General features: G+C 39.9%; 1 protein-coding gene across 2 annotated transcripts in view; it reads right to left on the reverse strand.

Annotated features, from left to right (window-relative positions):
• Positions 1-479: 479 nt before the first annotated feature.
• Positions 480-24,896, reverse strand: part of MED27 (mediator complex subunit 27) — a 91,975-nt gene continuing 67,558 nt past the window's right edge. The window contains exons 5-8 of one of the 2 annotated variants that reach the window (XM_074161187.1): positions 18,627-18,734; positions 12,308-12,349; positions 3,448-3,525; positions 480-1,197 (exon numbers count right to left, since the gene is read on the reverse strand). In XM_074161187.1, coding sequence (XP_074017288.1) covers positions 1,063-1,197; positions 3,448-3,525; positions 12,308-12,349; positions 18,627-18,734 — 363 coding nt within the window. In that variant the 3' untranslated portion in view covers positions 480-1,062. The remainder of the gene's footprint in view (positions 1,198-3,447; positions 3,526-12,307; positions 12,350-18,626; positions 18,735-24,896) is intronic. The other variant, XM_074161188.1, reaches the window with a different exon arrangement.

A 24,896-nucleotide genomic window follows, 5' to 3' on the forward strand; every position in this document is an offset into this window, starting at 1 on the left:
AATGGGCGATCAGGAGATGACAGATAAAACGTACAGTCCTCAAGAAAATACCAGGGAAGACACTTAACCCCAGGCCAGTGAGGATTCAGCCGGGACAGGATCAGGGACCTTCCCGGTCTTGGGGTGAAGGAAAAATTGGCTGGGGCTCATCGGAGCTGAACACTCCCATCCATTCCGAGTGCAGCGATTACCAGGAGGGATCTTACTCCTCGCTGGCGTGTTGCACCTAAATTTTAAGCCATTTAGGAAACATGCTGTATGTGTCTGCGCTGCAGAAGCTGTGCTCGAGGGCTGAATTATTTTACTAATTTCAGTTCTAAAACACGACGAATTATACACACTGTCACTGCTCATCACACATTTTCTAACCACTTAATACATGCAGATTTTGCTAACATTTTTCATTACAATTTTAGTAAAGCGAAACATCTGTTTCCCCCCGCCTTAGAAAGTACACTGCATCTTCCAAGCTGCCACATGCCTTTGAAATTCCATGTTTAATCAATGCCATAATCTCTTCCAGAAAAAGACCAGTGCTCAGATAAGCAGCCCTGCAATAACAACAACAACCCCCATCATACCAGCGCACACGCTTCAATGTTTCCAGTTTTTCTAAAGAAAAGAGCAGCATTGAAAAATCCACACCGAACCCAAGGACTTTGTTGATCAAATAATGAAATAAACAGCACACATTCTGGAATACAAAATTTATTTCAAGCTTATAAAAGTCTTCAACGTTGCAAATTCTGTCATTCTGTCACAAAACACAAACTATACACTGGTAATTTCATTAATGTTTAGAATAACGATTATTACTGTCAGATGTCCCCAGATGCATCATTCCAGCTCAGAAGCAAAGTGATCACACACGGTTTCTTACCACCTTCTTCAAAATGCAGCAGTCTCACAGGTACCTTGCAGACTGACGGCTTTTAAATAGCCAAAGGTATTAGTGCAACCTGACTCCTTAGTACAGGACGAAAGGTTCAGAAAGGGAACCAGCTCTTAAACCATCGGGTCTCATCCGAGCCCCACAAGAGCTCCTTGCATCACCAATGGCCACTATTGCCTGCAAGTGTCATGAAAAGCTTCAAGTGTTCGGAAATCCCTCCACGTGGGTGGCAGGCCATCCTGCAGAAACTTTCCGCAGCGCTGGCAGGGAGCCTGGAACAGCTTTATGTAACTTCTTAACCAGGTCTAAAAGGAAAAGGGAGAGGAATTAAGAAAACTGGATATGGATGTTCCCCTTTGTCATCATTCTTGTCAAACTGATAGCAAGGACAGAGACTGTACTTTGGCGAGGCCCCAGTGAGGTGTACAGTGAGTTTATAAACAGAAACATGTAGAAGATTACAAGGTCACTGTATAGCTGAATTCCCATTTTATTAATCATCTTTTGCTTTTTTAGTCACTTAAGGAAATTTGTTAATAGAAATTCATGCACTCTGAGCAGGAGCTATTCGCTGCTAGAGAATCATGATGGAAGGCAAATATTGGAACGCTCCTCATATTTTTACTGGAATGTAATTGTTCTTGATGGGTGCCTTCTTCAACCGAATATTGGTTTGTCTCTTCCCATGATCATCTATCACACCCCTGCTGCAATCATACCACAACGGTCTGAAATCTTCATGGCCGAAGATATAAGGACTTTCAGAGCAAGCTAACTAACTTCCTCTCTAATTTGATTTTCAGATCAATACTCATTGGTCATAAAAATTCTGTACTGTTTTAAATCTGATTACACTGATAAACATATATATAAAAGGCTAGTGCTGAGCAACACAGAGTAAGCTCAGGTGTTCCTTGGTGAAGTTCCTGCCTCCAAAGTGGATTGTTCCCATCGTCATACACAGCAATGGGCATTGCATAACTCAATTCCCAACTCAAGGAGATACACAACTGAAAACCACCCAGACGAGCAGATTTATACTGTGAAGGATGCACATGAATCTTGTCACTTAAAGTCCTATTGAATTACATCGATAAGAGAAAATTGTTCTCTGAAGAAGAGGTCAGCTGAGTTTATTGAAACAAATCCTTCCATCTTCATCAGAGCCTTCTCTATAGCAACCGAACCTTTGGCCGTCAATAACTCTCCTCCAAAAGAACTAGATCTTCTCTGGCTTTAGCAGTAAATATGTGGACAAGGGCAACAGAACACTACAAGTAAATTGCTGTTATTTACTTCAGCTTGGATGGGCTTTGCTTGCACTACAGAGAAATCGAATTTTCTGAACCATAACACAAAAATAGGTAAATGAAGTTAAATTGTGCACTTGAGACATCTGTTTAAAAAAAAAAGAAAAAAGTGTTCTTCATTCCCACCAGAAAATTAGGGCTTCACTACATCCTGTCATGTGGATTGCACAACTGACATGTGAAAGGACCAACATATTGACACTTCTGATGTACATCTGGTTTTGCTTTGTTAGAAGTTTTAGTAGTGTTTTATCAAATCAATAAGGCAGGTCCATGACTTAAACAAACGTGCTACCCATTCTATTAAACATTCATTTTCAGAAACGTGCTGAACATGGATTTGACCAGTAAGAGTTGCTTTCACCTTTCAAAACCTATTATTTTAAGATGCACTCCAGGAGAAAAGACCTTCGCGAATCTCTCATCTTGTGGCCTTTTTATTAAATAAACAAACCAGCACAGCAAGTAAGGGAGCCTGACTGTTCTGAAATTACACAGTGGAAATTAAAGATATAAAAGAACTAGTGCTAAGGTACAAACCTAAAGATTATGAATGGCAAAATTAGATGTTTGTTTTCAAAAGTGTCAGTTAAATTGCTCCAGGTGAAGGGGTAACGTAATGGAAGTAAATGAAGGAAAAAGTCTGAATTGCAGAGAAAATGTCTCCCAAAAGCCTCCTTTGGGAGACTGCAGCAGAGAGAACAGCAAGAGTCTCCACTGCCAAAATTCATCTTGGTGAAAGGAATTCTGAATCATAAACCCTTGTTCTCACCCTCTGATTAACAGGGCTGGTTATATATAAGTTTATTTCACAAATACAGTTCTAAATACAAACAGAATTAAAGGTGGTAAGATTAAATCTGCATACAAGGTAGAGTAGTATTTAATTAATTTAATTCAGTAAGAAAACAGCTGAATACTTCAATAAGCATTTCCTCGGTTCTCAAAACCACCCGCCGTTGTGCTGGGTGGTTACATGCAATTCCTTAGGAACAAAGTTTGGGCTGAAAGTGGATACAGCAAAATGGACTCTTCCCCACCAGGTTCCTGCCTCTCACCAGTCTCCAAATAACGCACACCGCTTCCCATACACTTCCAGGTATGAGACACAAAGACCTACAGTCAATCTCTACTGTCTAGCTTGTTTAAATAGAGGAAATTACAACGGCATCAGAACCACCTCATGTGAATCACTGTACATGTGTTGAAGTCTATCTGGAAAAATGTATTTTCCAATCCACTTACCATGAAAGATCTGACCACCACATCCGGCATTTGAGGCAGCTGGTAGTGCAACAGAGCAGTGGTCGCGTGATCTGTCACCTGTATCAGACAAAAGGAGAATATACCCTTATCCATTCTGTACTTCAGACAAAGCAGTGTTAATCTGCAGGAAAACAGTATAAATTCCATGGGGAAGTAGCAAACCAAGGATTACATGAGTGTGAAGACATTCTCAAATTAATTTTGGGTAGCTTTTGCCAGCTAGCTGCCATTCCCCCTGCCAACCTCATACAAGAATCAGCTGAAGCAATCATGATACATAACTTCATACACATTCAGTAAAATCAAACACACCTTTGGAAGTTCATAAACATCATAAAAACTAATAGTGTTGATGAAAGAATCTAAACTGGTGGTTAATGTGAGCCAAGTGATGAGGGAGGCATCCAGCTTTATGCCACATGGAAGAACACTAAACTAACGCACTTTGCTTCCCACTTTGGACTAGACAGGCTTTAATTCACACCAACCCAGCCATAAAAAGGAAAAGAATAAATCTTCTGTACCATATAAAATAAAAGCATCCATTGCAAATAACTTGCCTAACTTTCAACTGCCTACAGCGTAAGAGCAGAATCTATGCCTCTGTGATTGTAATCTGGTGTGTTCTGTGAAATCACAAAGTAAGTCACTAAAAAAAAAAATCATGTCAGAAGAAAACACTTTGGTTTTCTCTTTGTATGTTCCCATTTTTTGCTTTGGTTATTTTTTACAAACAGTATATTCTCTTAATCTATGCTGATTTGCTCAACAAAAGAAAAAACATTGTCAATAGTGTAGCTAAATTAAATACTTCTGGAAGACTAACTTATTAGAATAGGGGTTATGACTTCAAAAAACCCAAAGCTTTGGTTTTGGTCTGTTTTATTAAAAAAGCCCCCGAAACACCACGATAAAATATCTTGATTTGAAAATGCATTTTAATGTAAAAAACATTAGTATGCTTCTCTTCATATGGAATTAAATTACTCTGGTCTTTTCAGAGGAAATGAAACTGAGAGCTCGATTCCTGTTTGAACAAACAGGAATCGAGCTCTCAGTTTCATTTCCTCTGAAAGCAGGAATTAATCAATATGATTATGGTTTATAAATACTCGCATTACTAAAAGATTTCTGATAGAAAGCTTTTTAATTTCCCAGACAGAGCCGTAACAATATGTTACATCTGGGAATTACAGCTAGACAGAATACATATAAAAGGTATATTTATAATAAGAATAATAATTACAGAAAAAAAATCCAGAAAACCAACCAATGCTTTGATAGTTTGGGTTTTTTTTAAAAAAAATCACTACCATTTTAAAATTATTCTGGAAATGGACACTTTCTGACAGCTATGATACAATTCACCAGCAGTATTCAGTCTGTCAGCTGCAGGTTTAGAGCTTCCTAAACCATTAGCACAGTCAACAGCTCGACTCTTCTCAGAAGTTCTAGGCTTAATACAGAAATTATTGACAAAATTCTTTGGGCTGGACTATTAAAGAACTCAGACAAAACAACCACGAGAGGTCTTTCACATCTTGTAAGTCCTCAGCAGTAATATCAAAGCATCCAACAAAGTATGTGATCCTCTAGTTAGTGATTAAATTGTATTTTCTAGTTTTAACACAGAGAAGTAGTGCTCTTCTCAGGCCTTGTCTCTATATTTCCCAGGGCTTGTCTCTATACTATAGTAAATTTTGAGTAAGATAAACTGTGAACTGAAATTACAATTGCTATTCCCAGCTCCCTCCACTTGTTCCTGATTTGTATTTAGTCGGATTCAGCAATGTGAATTGTGCTGAAGCGCTCGGAACTTTCACTGGAGAAACAGCCTTGTGCTTGAAGCTATTCAGGGAGGTGAATCTGCAGATGATGTATTCCTGAATAAATCCATGTATAGACAGGCTCTAATTCACACCATACAAACTTCCTCCACAGAACGCTCCATCCAATCAGTCTGTCCTACACTGAATCCAGTTTGAAGTTACACTACAATTTTAGAAACAGACTCTGCTCGCCATCGGTGGTGCACACGCCTGAATCCAGCGCAGCTCCATTCAGCGTGAACACGGACACCAGATCCTCACGCTTGGAAGGGAAAACTTTTGGGACTGCGCACATTCTGGCGAGTTTGCAAAAATATTCACAAAATGGACCTCAGCCTGCTTAAGCCATGTATAGATAACCACTGAACACATTAAAAAAAATCAGAAATAATGTGATTAACTGTGCATTAATAGCACAGCATAACTCAAAATCAGTCATTTCTTTTAAACACATCTCATGTCACGTTCAGAAATGACTGTAATCCAAGCCCTACTAGCGATGTGAATTTTTTTTCTTTTAAGACAGTGCTTTTATAGGATAGTACCAGACATGTCAAAGAATAGAAAGTTCTGAAGATATTTATGAGCAGCCGCTCTCCTTCTGCTGTCTTTCTACTTCTAACAGACTGTAATTTTTTTTTTTCCTGAACAACAAAGTTGTTTTCTCTTGGCACTGAAGAAAGTTGCTGAAAAAAAATACTGCTATTAACAAATTTAAATTGACTGGCCACTTTGGCAAAGTTGCACATATGCTGTTCCTATTGTAATGTAAAGCTAATGAGATTCCACAGGGAGATAAAAGCCATCCCAGCATTGCTAGAACACTAACAATGTTTTCTGAACAAAAAGGAGGCGATTTCTACCATAAGCAAATGCTGATGAAGTGCTTCTAAAAAAGATCAAAGCGGGTGTCAAACCTGAGGAAGAGGAGGAGGGGAATGACCCCCCCAAAACTAGCAAACAACACGATGTCAAACAGCAAAGAGCTGGGCAAAGGATAAACTGGGCAGTGCTTGGGAATGAGGGAAGAACTAACCCCCCCCAGGATAAGAGAGATGATGAGAGAAAGCACAAACTGCCCAAGATTAAAAGAGAGAAAAAAAAAAAAAAAAAAGAAAAAAAGAGGAGGAAAAAATAAATCAATACCCAGCTTTACTAATGGCAATACGATTTCACACCAAAGCAAAGCAAAACAAACTGCATATGCGCCAGCTCACTTAAGGGACACACTTTTTCTTCCAGCCAAGTTGGAATCACAAACTAATTTATTCTGGGTGTAGGATGACATTTTGTACGTTTCAGGGCTTTATTTTATTAACTTCACTTTTATTGCCATACCTTACCTACTGCTATCAAAGTTATCTGTCACTTTCTAATTTCTCTACCTGTTTTTATACAGGAACACATTCAGAAGAGCAGACATTGATTGGGACAGCTGTTGCTCTGGACCTTGAAATAGATTTTCAAGTGATCTTGCAGAAAAACTCAATATTTCACAATTCATATATTGAAAAGCACTTGGAATTTTTGTCTGGGGGGGGGGGGGAAAGTCACAACAAGGCAATCTCCTGAAGCCACAATTTTGCTAAATAAAATAGCTATTGTTTACCTAAGCATGTTCCCACTCCGAGACACAGAAAAGAGACTGCAGGTACATGGAAAAAAAAAACCTGGCAAAGAGACCGATTCGGTCTTTTCCTTTAAACCAACTTAAGCTGTATGAAATGATTCTGCTTTCACGAGGCACAGTCTTGTTTTCAATTCGAACAAGAAAACTTCCCTTCTTGTTAATAGTTAATTATAGTGTCTGAGATTTTTTTCTTTTTTCTTCTTTTCACTTCCAAATGCGAGTTGACTATAACCATGTACTTAAATGCATCTCTGCTCCCTTGTCTGGGGCACTGTGTCTATCAGGAACACAAACCAGACTGATACCGGATTAAACCTAATCTTCACTGCGACTTTGTGCAAATTAAATCCTACGTTTTGTCGCTCTCGGTGAGCGCCGAGGCCGCAGGAAGCGCGCAGTGCTGTGCGGGTACCGGGCTGCTGAGCCCAGGCCACTGCTCTGCCCCACGGCAGTGGGGACACGCCGACTCCACACCGACTCCTGACCTCCCTCTTGCACCCCACTGCTCTGCCTGCCCACTCGTACACTCATAAATAGCTCCTGATCAGCACCCTGCGACAAGCAGAGAATAAAATCCCTGTTATTTGTCTCAACCAAACCAACACCAGTCATTTCCACAGCATTTCTTTATCCACTTGCCAGTGCTGCTCTGCCAAAACGCGCTTTCCAAAGGTGACACAACCAAAAAATGGCATTATTGGGCCTTGACACCTCTTAGGCACACAGCATTCCTACAGTGGAAAAATCAGTCAAATTAAAAAAAAATAAATTCTGCAATTTCCAGGTTGAGAAAGCTGAACAAGTGCTTCCTCTAACTGGAATAAGAAGCAGAAAAGCAAGGACCTACGGTATAGCTTCACTCCACCACAGACCAGGTATGTTCCATACACGTGTGAACCTATACCTGGCATAAAAACTAAAGCAGGAAAATACAAATATCACATGTCTAAATTACAGAAGCTGTCTCTCTCTTCTAGTACTTCATCTCACTGCCAGTAAATATGCTTTTCAAAAGTTGGTGCGAAACTTCCTTGAAGAGTCATAACTTTCCTTGCCACTTACTTATTGGTTTATTCCCTCAAGTATGGCACTGAAACTCCATCTAATATAAAGGGATTCTCTAAATCCCCTGAAAGTTTTTTCTTTTTTTTTTTTTCTAAACCCTGCTAAGTTCATGGCCTTAACCATTCTATGATTTTATGATCACAGCACTAAAAAAGGAAGTTATTTTATCAGTGTTTAGACTTTTTACAGTGTGGAAAACTGCCCAAGTGCCTTGTTCATTTCCAAGGATGCCCACTCTTCAATCGTCTCTCCAGGATCACGTTTGAGTCTCTCTGGAGGGAACCCGAAGCGCAGAACCCAGTGCCCCAGGGGCGCTCGGAAGGATGATAGATGGTGCCTCTATGAATACAGCACTGATGAACTCCACACAGATCCTTTACACATCTTTCCCCTCTCACAATTCAGTAAAGCACTACCAGACTTTTCTGGAGCGTGGGATTTATCACTTGTTTTCAGAGCTCACAGAGTGTTTAAGTTTTTATTTCGCTTGTTCTGCTTGTTTGGACTGGGTCATAGAGATTTTATTTCGCCTAAGCAGGTCTTTGAATGGAGCCAAGAACTGATCATGCCCAGGAGCAGGTGACCCTGGAACATTCCATCTCCTCTCCTTGAACAGACATCATCAATAGCCCAATATTTGTCTCATGCATGAATTCATCTGGCATGTGATTTTATTCCGAGATTATCGACAAGAATACATCTTCATACATTACAATACTTATGTGCCCTTGTAGTGGTGGAAATTGTGCTCCCAGTTGCATCACTTTGGGATCACACAGCTCACAAACAGCTGGAGAGGTACAAACAGCTTCTCAAATTTAGGTGAAAACGTGCCATGGGAAGAAGCACATCAAACCAAAACAAGGCTAGCTTGTGGCACGCTAAAATTGGTAGCCCATTTAAGTGAAAATAAGAATGGGACTCCAAGATCAGAACAAAATATATGGCTTTAAAGCCTATGCATATGACTTCACACGGCTGAAACAGCTGTGCTGCTCTTAACTAAGCAACTTGATAAATGAAACAGTTAATGTTTGACACCCTCTCCCATTTTCATCTGCTGAGCGCAGTTCCACTATTCTATATTTTTGCCTCTTTTTTGAATGCAAAGTTATGAATATTGCACCATTCTCTATTTTTTTTTAATACTCTGCACAATGACCTGGGGTTATGCAGCCCCCACGTTCACTCTTCTTCCCACCAAGATTTAAGCCCCAAAATATTTTTTATTTCTGGTTTTGTTCTTCCTCTTGTGGTAGTGGATGAAGAGATGGAAGGTGTTAAAATAAAGAGGTTTAAGATCAAAACAGTTGCTGCTCCTGTGGAGCTTAAATGTCAGACCAACATGGAAGTCTGAAAAACCTTTTCTTTGCTCCTTGTGCTTTTGCCCTTTCAGCCTTCCCTCTCTTATTTCCCAGCTCCATTCTCTGAATCTAACCCTGCTGGTGGATTCAAAGCCGATAAAGCTTATTCACCCCAGGACCAGACTCAAGGAGTCTCCAGGGAACTTAGAAAATGACTGTACACTTTAACAGTAATGGGCCCTCTGGGAGTCGTCCCCCATCAAATTATACACACTCGGGTATCCTGCCTAATAAGAAGGCGAGAGAAAAGGCTTGCTGACACAGCCAACGTTTGCAAACAAAAAGTCAGGACAAATTTAGCTTTGTTTGACAGGGTTGGATTGAAGATCAGAGGTCTCTGGTCCTTAACCTAGAGAGTCATGCTGCAGCCCTGTGAGAATTTGACAGGCCCACAGCTACCGCCGGCAGGTACCTTGTGAGCTCCAGATGTTGTTGTATTATCATTGAAGACAGGGTTTGAGAACTTGGTCCAGCTTTTAAAGAGAAACGGCCCTGCCCTTCAAAGGGATGATTGATTTTACACTCTTAAAGGCGGTAGAGCCGAAAGGGCTACCCAGCCTCCTCGGTGGGAGCAGTTACTCATCCATATTTCTCCTCAGCACAGCACTTCCAGACCGCGTTCCTGGTGACTGCCATGAGAAACACGTTTCAGGAACATTCAGATATGCTCTGACATATTTACTGATGATTTTTTAATGGCATGAAAACATTTGTTCTGAAGATCCTGCAGTACAGATCCTACACCACTAACAGAGTATAATAGTTTCTCTAATACTATTTTATCCATTTCCTTTATTCTGCTACTGCTAAATCACTATTCCTGGGTATTATAAATGGATACAAGTGCAGCTTCAGAGAATAAAGAAAAAAAAAAAAAACAAGCACAGCCCCAGAGAGAGAAAACTTACTATGCTGAACCACAGCATTTTCTATCACCTGATTGAAAACCTGACTTAGGTCCTAGCCTTAACTTCTTTAACTCTCAGCTCAATAGTACAGAATGTATTGATTAGAAAGTACCATCACCTTGCATTTTTATCACATTTTTCATGAGAGCACCCTGCAACCAGTTCAGCAATAGCTCCTGTGAAGTCAGCAAGTATTACTCCAGCCTAAGGGATGCGGAAAACTGATCCAAAGAGAGGTGAAGTTGCCCAAGGTAACAGAGTGACAGATCTGGTAACAAAATGTATAAAACTACTATAAAAAATGCAGACAGCTTTTCAACTTGTTACAAGCAACCCTTTCTCCTGCAGCCTTTTCTTGGTGGTTTTTTTTTTTTTTTTGGTAAATATTAATGCATTTGGTATTATTTACAGAGAAGGAATTGGAGAACAGGAACTTAATATTCAGGTCGCATCATATTATTTTAGAGGCTCAGGAAAAGAATAAAGATTCTTATTTATCTGTAATGCAACCAAAGAGGCAGCAGTAAGAGGGGCATGTTTTCTCACTGGCCTCTTCCACTTTTGATCTGAAGGCCATCACCTGGACCTGAAGAGAAATTTACTCTATGTATTTGTGCTCCCTGAGTCCTTAACTTGGACTTCTAAGCAAATTGTACATTTATCCCCCTCTGTTGTCCTGCATAGACAATTAAAATTATATAATCAAACCCTCACGATTTATTATAATTTAGCAGAAATTATGGCAGTATGACTTAACTCTTCCAAGTTGTTCTAAACCAAACCATCCAGGAGTAGAATTTTATGCCCAAATGAGCTTAGAACCAAACACACACACGGGGAAATTGAGACGATGCATTTAATTACAGAACCTTAAATCTATTCCATTGCAAAAATTACTTTAAAGCATCCTGATAAACAAGTTACTAAGATATATGCTGTTTTAACTCCCGCTGTGTTACCCTACTTGACACTAAATATTTTTGAGGAGCAAATAAAAAAAGAAAGAATATTTAATCCACTAATCTCTGGGGTAAAGAATCAACTGCAGCAAAATTTTGCTTTAATGCTGGGCTGAGAGGGAGAGCAACCAACCTCCCCAAAAGCTGTCCTTTGATCTCTAGCAGGTTAATATCAGAGGTCAAACGTCTTTCCCTTCTGACTGCATCTGAAATCTTGGAAGGAAGATGCACAAATACAGCCAATATACCATACTTTTGACCCCTGCTTTTATGCCCTTTTGAGGCTCTGACCCCCATTTGTTACACAAACTGCAGAAGTAGATGAAAGGAAGCCAGTGCACCAGCTGGAGACTCAAGCTCCTTGAACTGTGGCTCGAAGGTAAGGAAACCAGAATTTAAACCTTGATCAATCTGAACTTACAGCATTTTGACAAGAGGCCTTCAAAGAGAAATCTTCTTTTCCCTGCCTGGAAAATAGCAAGATACAGATCTTTCCAAAATACACTTTAACATCCTTAGTATTTTCATACTTAGTGCTCCCATTCTCTCATCGGTCTTTTCTTACTTTCATTCCTTTCAATAAGTTACTCCTTTTGCTCACACCATTATGGGAAGAGAAACAGGCAAAATAACACCATGGAAAAAATTTCCAAACTCATTTTGGAAAGTGAGTTCTACTGATTTATTAAACTCAAACCCTCAGGAGAGAGGGGAAACCAAAACCAATGCAAACAACAAAACAAAATCCAAATGAACCTGAAGCAGTCCTTCCTCTCCCAAAAGACATAAAAAAAGAGTGCTTGAAGATTCCTCAAGAAATTTTAAGGCTATAGTAGTATAATCTCCAATTTCCTATTCCAAACCACAGACTGGAACTGTGATGGGAAATAAATCCAAATGAAGTAACAGCAGAAGTGATCTCCTTTTCTACTCACAGTTTTCCATTATTACAGATTATTGTTTGTTATCTGCAAGTTGTGATGACAAAGGAATAAATTCTTCTACATAAGGGCCTAGATATTGAAAATAAACTCCACATATTTCCTATATGCATTACGTAAGAAAGAAATGATGTGAGACTTACCTTCTGAAAAACTTGATAGTTGGATTTAGACCATATGTCAAGCTACAGTAGGAAAAAAGAAAAAAAAAAGAATTATATATTACCACATGTGATTACAGAGAAAAAGAAGCTAAGCAGCTGTTCAAATTAAAAGAGCAGGCAAACAGACCTATGGAGACATATTTCTCAGTTCACTATTTTGACCCATTGCCTATACCTGCTGCTATCCAAGAGAGGGAATGATATAAGATTTCCTTTGCATTGCAGTGAAGAATGAACATAGCTCATCACAGCTTCAATAAAAAAAATTATATATACAAGACCTGTTGAATTAATGCGTTCTCTTTAAAAGCAGCAAAATCTTCATTTGTTTGGGGTTGTGGCTGATGTATGCAAATATTCATCAGTTTCAGTCAGTTTCCAAAATGAGGGCATTTTTACCAAGTTCATGCTTGTCTTGTGTCTAAATAAGTGATTCAGTTACAAACGACACAAAGAACGTTTAGCTGAATTAAGCCAAAGCAGTGGTCTACCGGGGCTAAATAAAACATCCCTTAGGAAACTGCATTTACATTTGCAGACAAAAATCACACTAAAAGAGATTTAAGGTTGCAGATAACTGCACACATCCATGACTTAAATGTGTGCTCAACTATCGACAAACTAAAGGAACAAAACGGAAGAAAGTTTTATTAACCCCTGACACCAGAAGGTAAGGCTGTCCTTGTTAAACAACCAAATGGCTCACATTAAACAATTTAAACTGACATGCTAATGCTCTTTTAGCCCAGCCCTGTGGAATATCTTGTACTCTGTCAAGGAAAAGCAGCAGGAAAACACAAGAGGAATTTCCATCAGTCCCAGACTTGCAAATCACTTCTTTCCTACAGATCCCACCGTACTCAAAAATTCCATATGCACAAAACTTGTCACATAAAAGGTGTTTGTTACAGCATGAGCCTTCAGGAATCTTAGTCTAGATAAAAGAAAATATTTTCTGAGTGAATTTTTGAAGCAGGTGTAGCTCCTCCAGTGCTTGATAATATGGTCAGACACATGCTTTCCTACAATGGGGGTTTATCTCCTTTACTATAAAGTACAACTAATTATTTTAATTCTGTCTTATGATAGTGCCCATAAGTTCTAGCTGAATTTTCAAGTCTTCTGAAAAGCACAGAAATTAGAGTCTGAAATGAAGGAAGTCATATGAAGTGAGTAAAATGCACTAGAGGGGGAAGGATGCTGACCAAGTGATTAATTCCCACTGCTAAAAAGGGTCAAAATGCTAGAAGTTCCCATTCTTTAAAGAGTAACACTATAAATACTGGTACAGAAGTAAAACTTGAGTGCCCAAACCTCAGTCTGGACAGGAGGCGATGCTAAAGACTTCAAAAACCACTAGATGTTTCATGGCTTAGTACGGCTGACCTTGCTGTGAGACAAAAGGCAGCTGATGTCCCCATGCCTCTTCCAGGTCAGACAAAGACAGAACTACCCCGAGGCATGTACCTACACACCTTTTTATATTTACTGACTCTTAGGGTGGGATGAAGAACCTGTGTGAAAACCCACAACACTTATCTCTTAAGTCCACCACCAGGGGTTCAGCCCGGACTTGGACCTGAGCTTGATTTACAGTGTAATAGACCTATGCCTGGCGGGAAGGAAGCATCGCATTTCCATATTAGAAAAGTCTACATTTGAAAATAAAAAATTTATACGTATTTTAAAAAAAATGTTTTCCTGTAATTTAAGGCTTTCTTTGACTGCAGAGTTGCTATAATTGGAATGTATATGTGGTTTTGCTAATCTCTAGTGATCAAACCAAGTATGTGATCCTCTCTAGTTAGACTCAAAAAAAGTCCACTTAAGATGCTGCATTAAGATGAGTCCAACAGGTTCTGAATGTTCATTAGTTGGCATAAAGATTGAAAAGCTGAAAAAGTAATGAATGTCTGTCTTACAGACATGTTGTTATCCAAGTTAATACAAAAAAAAAGAAAAAGAAAAAAAAAAAAAAGGTTCCCAAACCACATGCATACATCCTAAATGACTGCCCACCTTTCCCCCTGAAACGGAGGATTAAGGCAGAGGCGGATTAAAGAATGCATCGTTATAGGTCTATTATTCTTCAACTTTTCACTTTCAATCAAGACACACATTTGTAACTAAAAAACTGCTGAAAGCACAATTTCAGGGCATCCTCTGCATGTGAATTAAACTGGGGCTTTTTTTCCCAGTGCCCCACTCTCCCCACCCACCCCCAGCATAAGTAACAAGAGGCCATTTTCTGAAGGTCGTCTGAACGATTTCAAAGGCGATAACAAATCAGAATGTTCTCTGCATCTAATATCAAACAGGTCCGGTGCCAACACTTATTAGAGAAATCAGATTCAACCCCCCCTTCACCCAAACACACACACATCCAGCTTTGAAGTGGAAAGAATGCAGGGATCAGAAATTACCCGAGAGACAGCTCTGCCTGTCTTTGAAGCTTTCCTTTGATACTACTATTTCTTTTCCTCTCTTACGCTAGGAGGCTAAAAGCTGCCTTTTCTTATTGATATGGGGTAATTAATGAAGCCGTAGCACTAACATAGCCCAAGTTCCTTAACATGATAATTCAACAGAGACACTTATGTTTCTTTAGTTAAATCTAAAGATGCCAAAATAGGAATTTGGCTAGGTATGATGTTAAGTACCACTCTAAATAGGCCCCGTCAAGGTGGTTCTTGGTCTCTGCATCCAAAGAAAAGCAAGGTATTACTATGCCAAAAAATCCCAAAATGTTTTTATTTTTATTGGCAGACTCGGGCTACTAATGGCTCAGCTGACAATAAACCTGCCCTACAAGGGTGAGCTGCAAAGCTTCATTTATTCAGGAATCAAGAACAACACTTGTAATTAATTACTATCCATGGTTAAATTCCAGTGCACAATGAGTATGTCAGAGTTTGAACTGAGGGTGGCACGGTGCCATCGCTAAAACCGCGGGGCTAATTAAAATGCATCAGTATTCGGTGGACGCAATGGGTTAGTACGGTAAGCAAGAGAGACTGCAGAGCCATCAGCATCCAGAACCCGGGACCTGACAGAGGCTGCCAGATCTCACCTATTGTTTTTGCAAAGTGTCACCAAAAATGTCTAAGTTATGCAGCTGGCAACTTGGCAAAGACATATTCTGCAGGGTTTGTGAATAATTCACGGGAGAAGTGCATGAAGCACTTGAAGAAATGCAATGATTCTTTGTGTGTATAAGCAAAGCTTGAAAATAAAACCCCAGAACGTAGGGTATTATTTTACTCACTGCAAGCTTAAGACTTCTATTTTTTCACCTTAATTTTGGAAGTATTTAAATCTGCAAGAGGGAGTACTCAATTTACCTAGATTTCAGCACAGCAGAAAACACGTGAAGCTTTCATGTAAGTACCTGTCAACCTACAACAAACACTGTACAAGCAGACAGCGAGCTACAGCAACCCGGATAAGGCAATGTCAGCTTTCCTGGGTAACTGCTAGTGTGCCACCACATACAGTTCCACAGCTACGAGAAACTATGAGAAATATTTGTTTTATTCTAGACTTGCCTGACTAATGGACAAGAAAGACTATCGATGCCTCTCCTGTTTGCACTCCTCTCTTCCCTTTTTCTTCCCAGTAATGCACAATTTGCCAAAACGGTTGTACTTTTAGAGATAAATGATGATTCCCCTGATCTGAAAGCAAATCGTTGGCCTCTTCTCTGCACAGTCCATTTTTCACCTATTGTCTGTGTGATTCTTCAGTCTCCCGATAATGGCCATTTCTTTTTTGTTGGATACTCTTGAATATATTTTGTTGTCCCAAACCCCAGTCTACCTGGAGAAAACCCCCCACTGAATTTCACTTCTGTTACTTAAAGGACCTTCTGCCCTGTGCAGTGAGGAGTGTTACTCAACAGACTCTCGTTCAGCTGTTTAAGTGTAAAGAAGCAAAACGACAGGACGACAGCGTCCCGTATTCAATGTGGCTTACAGAAAAGACAGGAGCTTCAAAATTGCCATATTGTTATGACACCACCTAGTTAATCTTATCTCTGCTGTTTACAAACCCCCAAATTCAGCAATTACTGTGTAAACTGCCCACCGGAAAAAGGACCACCTCCTACTGTGACCCTGAGGGTTCTCTATGTTTTTGTTATTTAATAGAGAAGATACTCATTGATCTCCTTTTTCATACTCTTCTATGTATCTTCTGAATGCTAGTGCATTTTCCCTCCTAGCAGGTTAGAAACTAAGAAGCTAGAACAGAATGGTGAAACCTCACTGGAGCACTCTCCCAGCAGCAGCTGTTGTGACAGAGAAGGAATTGGAATGGACTATGTTTGCAATTGACTGTAATCGCTCATTCCCAGCAGGCACAATAAGTAAAGCCAATCATTGCAAGAGCACAATCTTATTCTTATTCTCCAATTACCAGCGTAGTTAATTAGTGAAAAAGAGGGAGCTCACTGTTTGTCAATATGTGCTCCAGTTGGCAAAACTAGCAAGCTACGCATTTATTCAATCTCCCAAGCCAAATTTACTCACGATTTAAGTGGAAGCAACTCCCATTCTACTTAAGACAAATGAAATGTTCCTATTTATACCTAAAACGCAGACCTTCAGGTTTGCGAAAGCCCTGGGATGGCCCAACGGAACAGCGAACTGTCACGTAAAGGTCACAGGTTCGTGCAGCCTCGTGGGAGCAGTCCCACAGCCCAGCTTTGGACACAGAAAACAGGCTCCCCTGCAGACTGGCTTAAAGCAAGAAAAGCAGCCAGGTGTTAGCACCGACGCTCCGGAGAAGCTGAACTGCTCCCCACTGACAGCAGACAAAGGTTAGTGCCCCGTGCCCAAAGCTGGCCTCGGTGAGTCCCGCTCTCCCCCTGGCAGCAAACGATGACAGAGAAATGGTTTATGGCTCTCAAGAGAGTTAACCTTGAGCTAAACAGAAGCCCAACGCCAGATGCCAAGTTTCAGAAAGGAACTCTTCTACTTGGAGCTTTTCAGCATATATAGCATTATTATATTTCAAGGGAGTTTCAAAGGAAACTGGATTCATCAGAGAAAATGAGCACACCCAAATGAAGTGTGACACAGGAATCCATCAAGCACTGTCACTGCTCTTTAGGCAGACTCTCATTTCACTTCCGAGCAGAACTTGGGGTGAAGAGGGGCTGGTGCTATAAGTCTGTATTTATATGCTAATATACAGGGAGTATAGCGCAGCTGCTTCTGCGGCAAAGTGGCATTTAAACCTGCATATTTGAATAATGCAAATCAAAATCAGGCAATTTTTATTTCACTACTTCTCAGGCCAATCCCCCGCCCTTCGAGTGAGAATGTCTCACCTGGGAAATACAGCTGTGCTATCTCCTTCAGCACATGAGCTCCTGGCCTTTTCCAGGGAGCGGAGGTTCAAACTCAGAGCCGCTGAACCCTGGGTCAGTACACAACGTGCTTTTCTGTGCGCTAAAACACAGTTATCACTTTTGAAAGGAAAAAAAGTCTCACCTCATTATAACATGGCCTATGGGTGCCAAGTACTCATCCTGATATAATGAACTTTTTATTTTAATAGGCTTCATAATCAGAAGAGAAAGCTCCAGAGAGAAAATGTGAAACATGGAGGTATTTAGAACTGTTACTGGCAAAGGAGAGTCCTGGCGGATGTCTCGGTAAGAGAGACCATTCCACCCTGGAAAGAGAAACAAGCTGAGCTGAAGGCCGTCAGGTCCCATTAACATCTTGTGATGCACTAAAGAGAGCCATATGGAGTGTGTGCAGTCAGAGGAAATTTGAGGGTTCAAGCAGGGTGAATTGTTCATAAAACAAATCACTCGTGCAAACAGGTACCGCTCGCTTTAATAGCTGCTGTTCAAGATGTGCTATTACTGATAAGCAAATTATTGAGGACTGCCTACCAATGATTCTCACAGATGCGTTTATCAAGTTGAGCACAAAACTAGCCCAAGATTTCCCAACGGCTCTCCGAAAAGAGAAACCTGAACCTTGGGCTATTGATGTGCTGGTACACTGAAAAAATGTTTTCTCAGTAGACACTATTAAGAAGGCAACTGGGGTCTAAGGTGATAAATTACAAATTCAAGCAAGGGCTTCACAGCTTAGAAGTCAGACATTTGGGTATGAAAAACCCAAGCAAAGCATGATAAACTTAAACTGGAGCATTCTGCAAAGCATCCACAGAGTCTTCTGACAGCTTTATATTTCCAGCACACTTGTGATGGGATTCCTGTTCTCTGTCATTTAAATACCAGGTAAAAATAAAATTTAATGTTGCTGGATATATAACAACCTACCTTGCCATCTTCAGTATAGACATTTTCATTGTACCCTTTTACTATTGTCCGGTCAATGAAGAGGCTTCGCATCACCACTATCACTTTTAACACCTTTCCTAAGGTAACCTGTGAAGAACAAGAGAAGGACAAAAACAAGCTGAAGGAGAGTCGATGGTGTCTGAATTCACAAGACCATCAAGTTAACAGCTTAAGTTGATGCAATTTCAGTTTTCAATATTTTATAGACAGACCAAAAAAAAAGATATAAACCCACTGCGTGTGTTATGAGGAAGAGCTAGACTATAAAGTGCAGAACAAACAAACATTCATTTGCAACTGAAAATGTATGAATTCGCAGAATTCCCTTGTGTAGGCATGACACTGCCAAGCAACTCTCTCAATTTTATTAACACCACAACTCAATAACTTGTCAAAAGCAATGAGCAAATGTGATTATTTTCGATGTATTTGATATTCTCTGCTGTAAGTCCACTTAGAGAAAAATAATTTGAAAGCAGAATCAGACTCTTCTAATGCTAGCTTTTGAAAGCATGCCATGAGTTTAATGGAAAACATTTTAGGTCCAATAAAAATGTAAAATTATTTAAAAGGAAACTACAGCTAAAAAGTAAAAATGTTAGATTTTCAAAGGTCTAATTTTCCTCTGTGAAATCAGTAATGTGTAAAGAAAAAAAACTAGTATCATGGAAAATATACGGGGTCAGTCAGAGTATAACAACAGAAATAAGCCTAAATTATAGTATTGACAAAAATGCAATAATGAAGTCATTTTAATCTAAAAATCAATTTACATTTCAAAGATGGACTTGCACTTCAATATTGTTAAGATGTGTGTCTAACAATAATTCTGTCTTTGTGTTTTGTTATACAGAGATTATTACAGAACTTTTCCTCGCCCACAAAAGCATAAAACTCCGATAAAAAAGAAACAATTAGTTCATTTTAATATTTCGGAACCAGCAGCAGCTCATTTTCCATTGTCTGTGTTCCAGCATTTTGTCCAGGACAGATTAACGCATGCTAGAACAATTGTGTTCTTACTACTAACCTCAGCAGACAAATCCACACCCAGAGAAATCAGTCAATATGCATCTTTATTGATTTCTTATGTGTTTTTCCTTTTTAACTCCTGCTAATGACTCCTGTCTCCCACCTTCTTTCAACCCAAGTAACCTCAGCCTGATGCTGACTAAGAGACTAACGGCAAATCGACTCTGAAGTGCCAAGATGCTTTTCCCCCCAAGGAGGAAGCCAGAAAACCTGGCACAAAGACTCCAACTCAAAGGTGATGCAGGGACCATGCTGGAGGAGGGTCAGGAGGGGAAGTGGTGGTAGGAATGGGGTGAGGACACACAACTTTGCAGAACAGTTACCCAAACTACTGTAAATACCGCTTATTATATCACTATTTTGCAGGACAGGGTTACAAATCCTGAAAAGAGCTGATGACAACTCTTCGGCACGGGACATGGAAAAAGCAGCTCTAGAAGAGAAAAGTTTAAACAACAGAGAAGAACAAGTTGACAGCAAGAGAGAGGACAGGGAAGAGAGAAGGAAAAAAAAGACTCAGTGACATACTTCAAGAAGACAGGCTGTTAGGCATAATTCTGCAAGAATGCAAAGAGAAAAAGCAGGTCAGAAGAATGGGTAAGTTTTTGAAGAAAAATGTTACAGGCTGAAGGAGGGTAACCTGTATCAAGGCCTGAGCCACGCGCATTCCATGAATAGCTTTTTCTTATTCCTTCTTACAATAGATTGGGATTTTCTGAACATGTGTGGAACACCACATTCACCATCAGGTGCTATGAAATTGGGTCTAAATGTAGTATCTTGCTAGGATAGTCTGTAATAACACCTAGTTGGTCTGCAAATAAAGGAAATCGGCAGAATTATTTCAGCACCTGCCACTTTATCCACTAAGTTAAAACTACGAAGTCATGACCCGGCAGTGCCCAATCTATGATGCTGATCATCCACTGAAACCAGAAAGACAGTTTTGTCATAACTGCTCAGAAGAAGAAAAGTTACTTTTGAAAAAAAGTTGTCAGCACATTTAGAGTTAACAGGTTTTATTTTTCTACCTTAGTAAGACTGGCACTGCGCTACGATGCAGGTCTACTGAGAGAACTGACTCTTATAACTTCACACTAGGCATCAACCACCTACAGTAAAATTAAGAGGAGGAAAAGAAAAAATTTTAACCAAAAAGAAAACAAATCTTAATGGAAGAGCAAAAAGGCTGCCCTACAAACACCCAGACCAGGCTTTATGTATAATATTCTCTGTCTCCATTGCCTTCACACACCGTAGTAGATGCTCACTTCTCTCCTCTTCCCTTACATTCTGCATTCATGTATCTCACATTCCTGCCAGGTGGAAAAAAAATTGGATGAAGTTGATCTGAAGCCTGTGTGGGATGTTCCTGAAAATCCTCAGAGTGAACAGTGGAACATAACAAGCTGAAAAATCCCATGTTTGGCACACCAATGTGCTTGAATATACTTATTGCTGCCCTCAAACCTCCCCACAACATCTACCTGCACAAATGCTTCCAAAGTGCTTCCGCGTGAGCTCATTGCCTTTTCCCAGGTCATCTGTTTTCATACCCTTCCAACGATTCACTTCACACTTCCAGAATCCATCACAGCTACCCAGACCCCAGCTATCATCCATCATGCCGTACTGAAAGGTCAAATTGTACAGACTGGTCTGGAACAGTAGCCTTGATCACCCTTGAATGTCAAACCGCGGGGTTAGAGTGTCTCCCACGTATGTCAGAAGCTGTGTACACCCATCCTTAGATGGGTATCGAAGACTGAGCTCCCTGAGGGAGGCACTAGTGTTGCAATCTCAACTCAGACAATGTACAAGGGGGCTCCTCTCCAGGAGTAGGGACACCCAGGCATCGTAGTAACAAAAAGGAATGATAGAATTCATTGCAGCTTTGGCTGGGTTAGTGCTGGGTTCTCTGAATTAGCTCTTACAGTGCTCCAGCCCTGAAACAGAAAACATTCCTGTGCCACTGTTGTTTTGACATGGGATTCCTGTAGGTTTCATACTGGCTGGAATAGAGATCAGGACTTTAAAATGATTTTTGTAGGACTGTATCATTAGTTAAGTCTGACAGAAGCCGAAATGTTGTAAAACTATGTGTAGCTTAGAGAAATTATAGTTCATCATTTTAACAGCATTGAAAGAATGAGGCTAGTAGTACAAAGAACGAACAACAGCCTGTCACTAGACTGGAGGATGCTGTTAGATTTGGAAGCCAAAAGTAGGCTCCAGAGCTATTTTCAGGGTAAAGCACATTCCGTATTGTACACAATAAATGGGATGCCCTTTATTTTTTCCTCTAATAATCAACACTTGTAACTGTTCTCAGGACTTCATCTCTTGAGGTTCACCTCAACCTTATTTTACACTTCATGTTTTCCAGCAAACCATTTTCTTTCAATGCCTGCTCAACTTAGCTAACTGTTCAGAAGAGGACTATGTATGGAATATAATTTACACCTATAGTCATACAACTGTGTCCCTACAGATCACCTGAAAGAAGGTAATAAAAACCTAATGGCTCTGATAAAAAAGTAGTTTGGTAGTTCTACTCTGAGCTCCAGTAGTGCAGGTCTCTCCTTCTGGAGGTCAACTGACCCAGATGGTCCCTATTTAATGGGGATTGAAATGTCCCTGCATTTCCACAGATATCAAGTGACAGTTCTTTCATTATACAGAGAAGATACCTTTCAATTGTGACAAAAAGGCAACAATTTCCTTTCTAAGCCAACTTTTCCTATTAAATTTCAACTTATTCTGTCGATATCGTGTTAAGACAGCACTTTGCTTTTTAATATTTTGCCTGAAGGATATATGCCAACTCGTCCTTGATGTAGAAAATTTTAATTCAAATCAATACATGTACAAGGTCACTTTAAAATTCAATTAATATGAATGAAAAAATATGCCCCACAGTTCTGTGAGCTGAAAATGGAGCAGCTGCAAGTTAAATACTTCTGTAGCTTCTGTTTTGGTCTGTGTAATAACAATGTATTTCTAACTTCCTTTTAACTAAAGTATACTAAATTCAGACAGTTAAGTTATTCATAAATCCCCTGCTTCCTAAAATGGCAAGCTCCAGAAGAAGGTAGGACAGGCAGCTGACTGAAATCTGCAATATTATGCAGCTTTTCTGACAAAGATATATAAAATAAAAATCTTCTTGAAATATCCCAGTTTTAAAAATATTTTATCTATCACCAAGATAATTCTCAAAGAGCATATGACAGACACTGTATGCCAAGAAAGGGGGAGAGGGAAACAGAATAATCAGTGAGAATGGCTTAGATAATTTCTTGTAAGACTACTAAAAAAAGTTCCCATTTAACATTACTTATGATTGGAAAAGAAGGAAGTACCTCTCAAAATAAGTAAGAACTGGGGCCAAAATTAGTTTACGAAATTAAAAGGATCAAAATTAATTTACCATGGTCACAATTCTGCCTGGAGGAAATAGCTTGAAATCCCACCCCCCCTTGAATTTTGCTTTCTCACCGAAACTGATGCCAAATGAAAAAGCCTCTTATAAAAAAACTTAAAAATGCATTAACACATGTTCTTCTTAAAATTTATTTAAAAGTTTGACATTAGGAAAAAGTACGCTGAAAACACCAAGCTCCAACTCTATACAAAAAATTCCCAAAGCTCCAGATTTCCTCTCAGCATCCCAGGGAATTTGCTGCTGATTTGAGCTGCAGATGCTCTGCAATGCAGAGCTAAAAGAAAGAAAACATTAGTTTCAGTTAACATGGGGACCTCCCTGCTTCTATAAAAAGGAGCACAGGTTTGTAAGCGTTTTTTATTCACCTTAGAAAACAGTAAGGCACCACCAAACCAGAGATGTAACCAAGCTGTACGTATTTCCAGCAAAAGGCCAGACACCTGCTCCTCGCCATGGAGCCAGCCATAAGCTTGTCCTCCCACTGGTGTAGCTAGCTTACCAACCAGTACAATGCCTGGAAACAGTTCTGTATACTGCAAAGTAAGGTTCTGTATTAAAAATAAAGTAAAAAAAATCCCACCCAGACTTTCAACTAGTTGGGTTTTTTTCCTATGTCTCATCTGCTGAGCTTTCCCTCACATGCTCATTATTCTTTAATGATGCCTATTTGTAAATAGCAAGATAAGATGCAATTAAGCCATTAGAGTCTAAATAAACAAACATACTAATTAGGTTCTTTACAAGGATTTCTTTTTTTATGTAAGGGCTGGAATTTACCTTTCATTACTCTAACCTAATTGCAATAGTGCATGATAAAAAGTCAACATAAATGAAGGACTTTAAATGATTTCGCCATACTAGGGACGAGCTGGTGACCCTCTCCCTCGGTAACATGGCATATTCTCTTAACAAGGCGAACAAACTGGCACAGAATATTGTTCAAAGGTCAGAAGAGAGATTTTGTCAGTGGCCAGTCACAGTTTGGGAAGGGTCACCCTAGTCCAGCACTGCTACAGATGATGAAATGGATTCTGTCTCTTTTTCCATTTCAAATTACAGCACATAGGAATTTTACAGGGATGAAAACAATCTCTGATCTTGCAGAATATAAATCCACGGGAGTATCGCCACAGACCTGGGAACCTTTGGGACTGGACAGCAGTCCTGGGCCACAGGAGCCCTGTGGAGAGAGCAAAGCTGAGGAAATTTCTCACTGCTCTTTCTCTACTTTTTCTACTCTTCTCACTTTCCCATTAGAAGACCCTTCTTCACCTTCCTCATTCTTATATTAGACAAGCAGAGAATAATTTACAATTTACTTGCCACACCCTGCTCACATACTTCATTGATTCAAGACATTCTTCCTCTGCATGTGTGACCTCAAATACTGGCTTAATGCTTTTTAAATGCTGGCTCTCAAGATTGAGAGAGAAACTGTGAAGCACCAACAGTCCCACCATGAGCTCAGAAGTGATTCCTCAAGATCCAGCTCACTCAAAACATCCTTAAACATCCCAGTAGCTTCATCAAACACCAAAACCCAGCTAGTGTCTCCAAGAGAGTAAGTTCCTAAATGAGTATTCATCCTATGTGCCTAAAATTAGGTGTCTAAGCCACCAAACGTGATCACCAGATCCATGTCCCTACCATGAACCTGCCTACCTTTATCCAGTGCTACCGTGCGCTCCTTTCCTAACAAGCCACCAGCCCAGTAAGGAGGGACGCTTACATTGATAAAAGGTTCGGAGAAAAGAGATTGTTTTGAAAAGAAC

The sequence above is a fragment of the Numenius arquata genome, chromosome 19, assembly GCF_964106895.1.
Source record: "Numenius arquata chromosome 19, bNumArq3.hap1.1, whole genome shotgun sequence".
In the NCBI taxonomy this organism is placed as follows: domain Eukaryota; kingdom Metazoa; phylum Chordata; class Aves; order Charadriiformes; family Scolopacidae; genus Numenius; species Numenius arquata.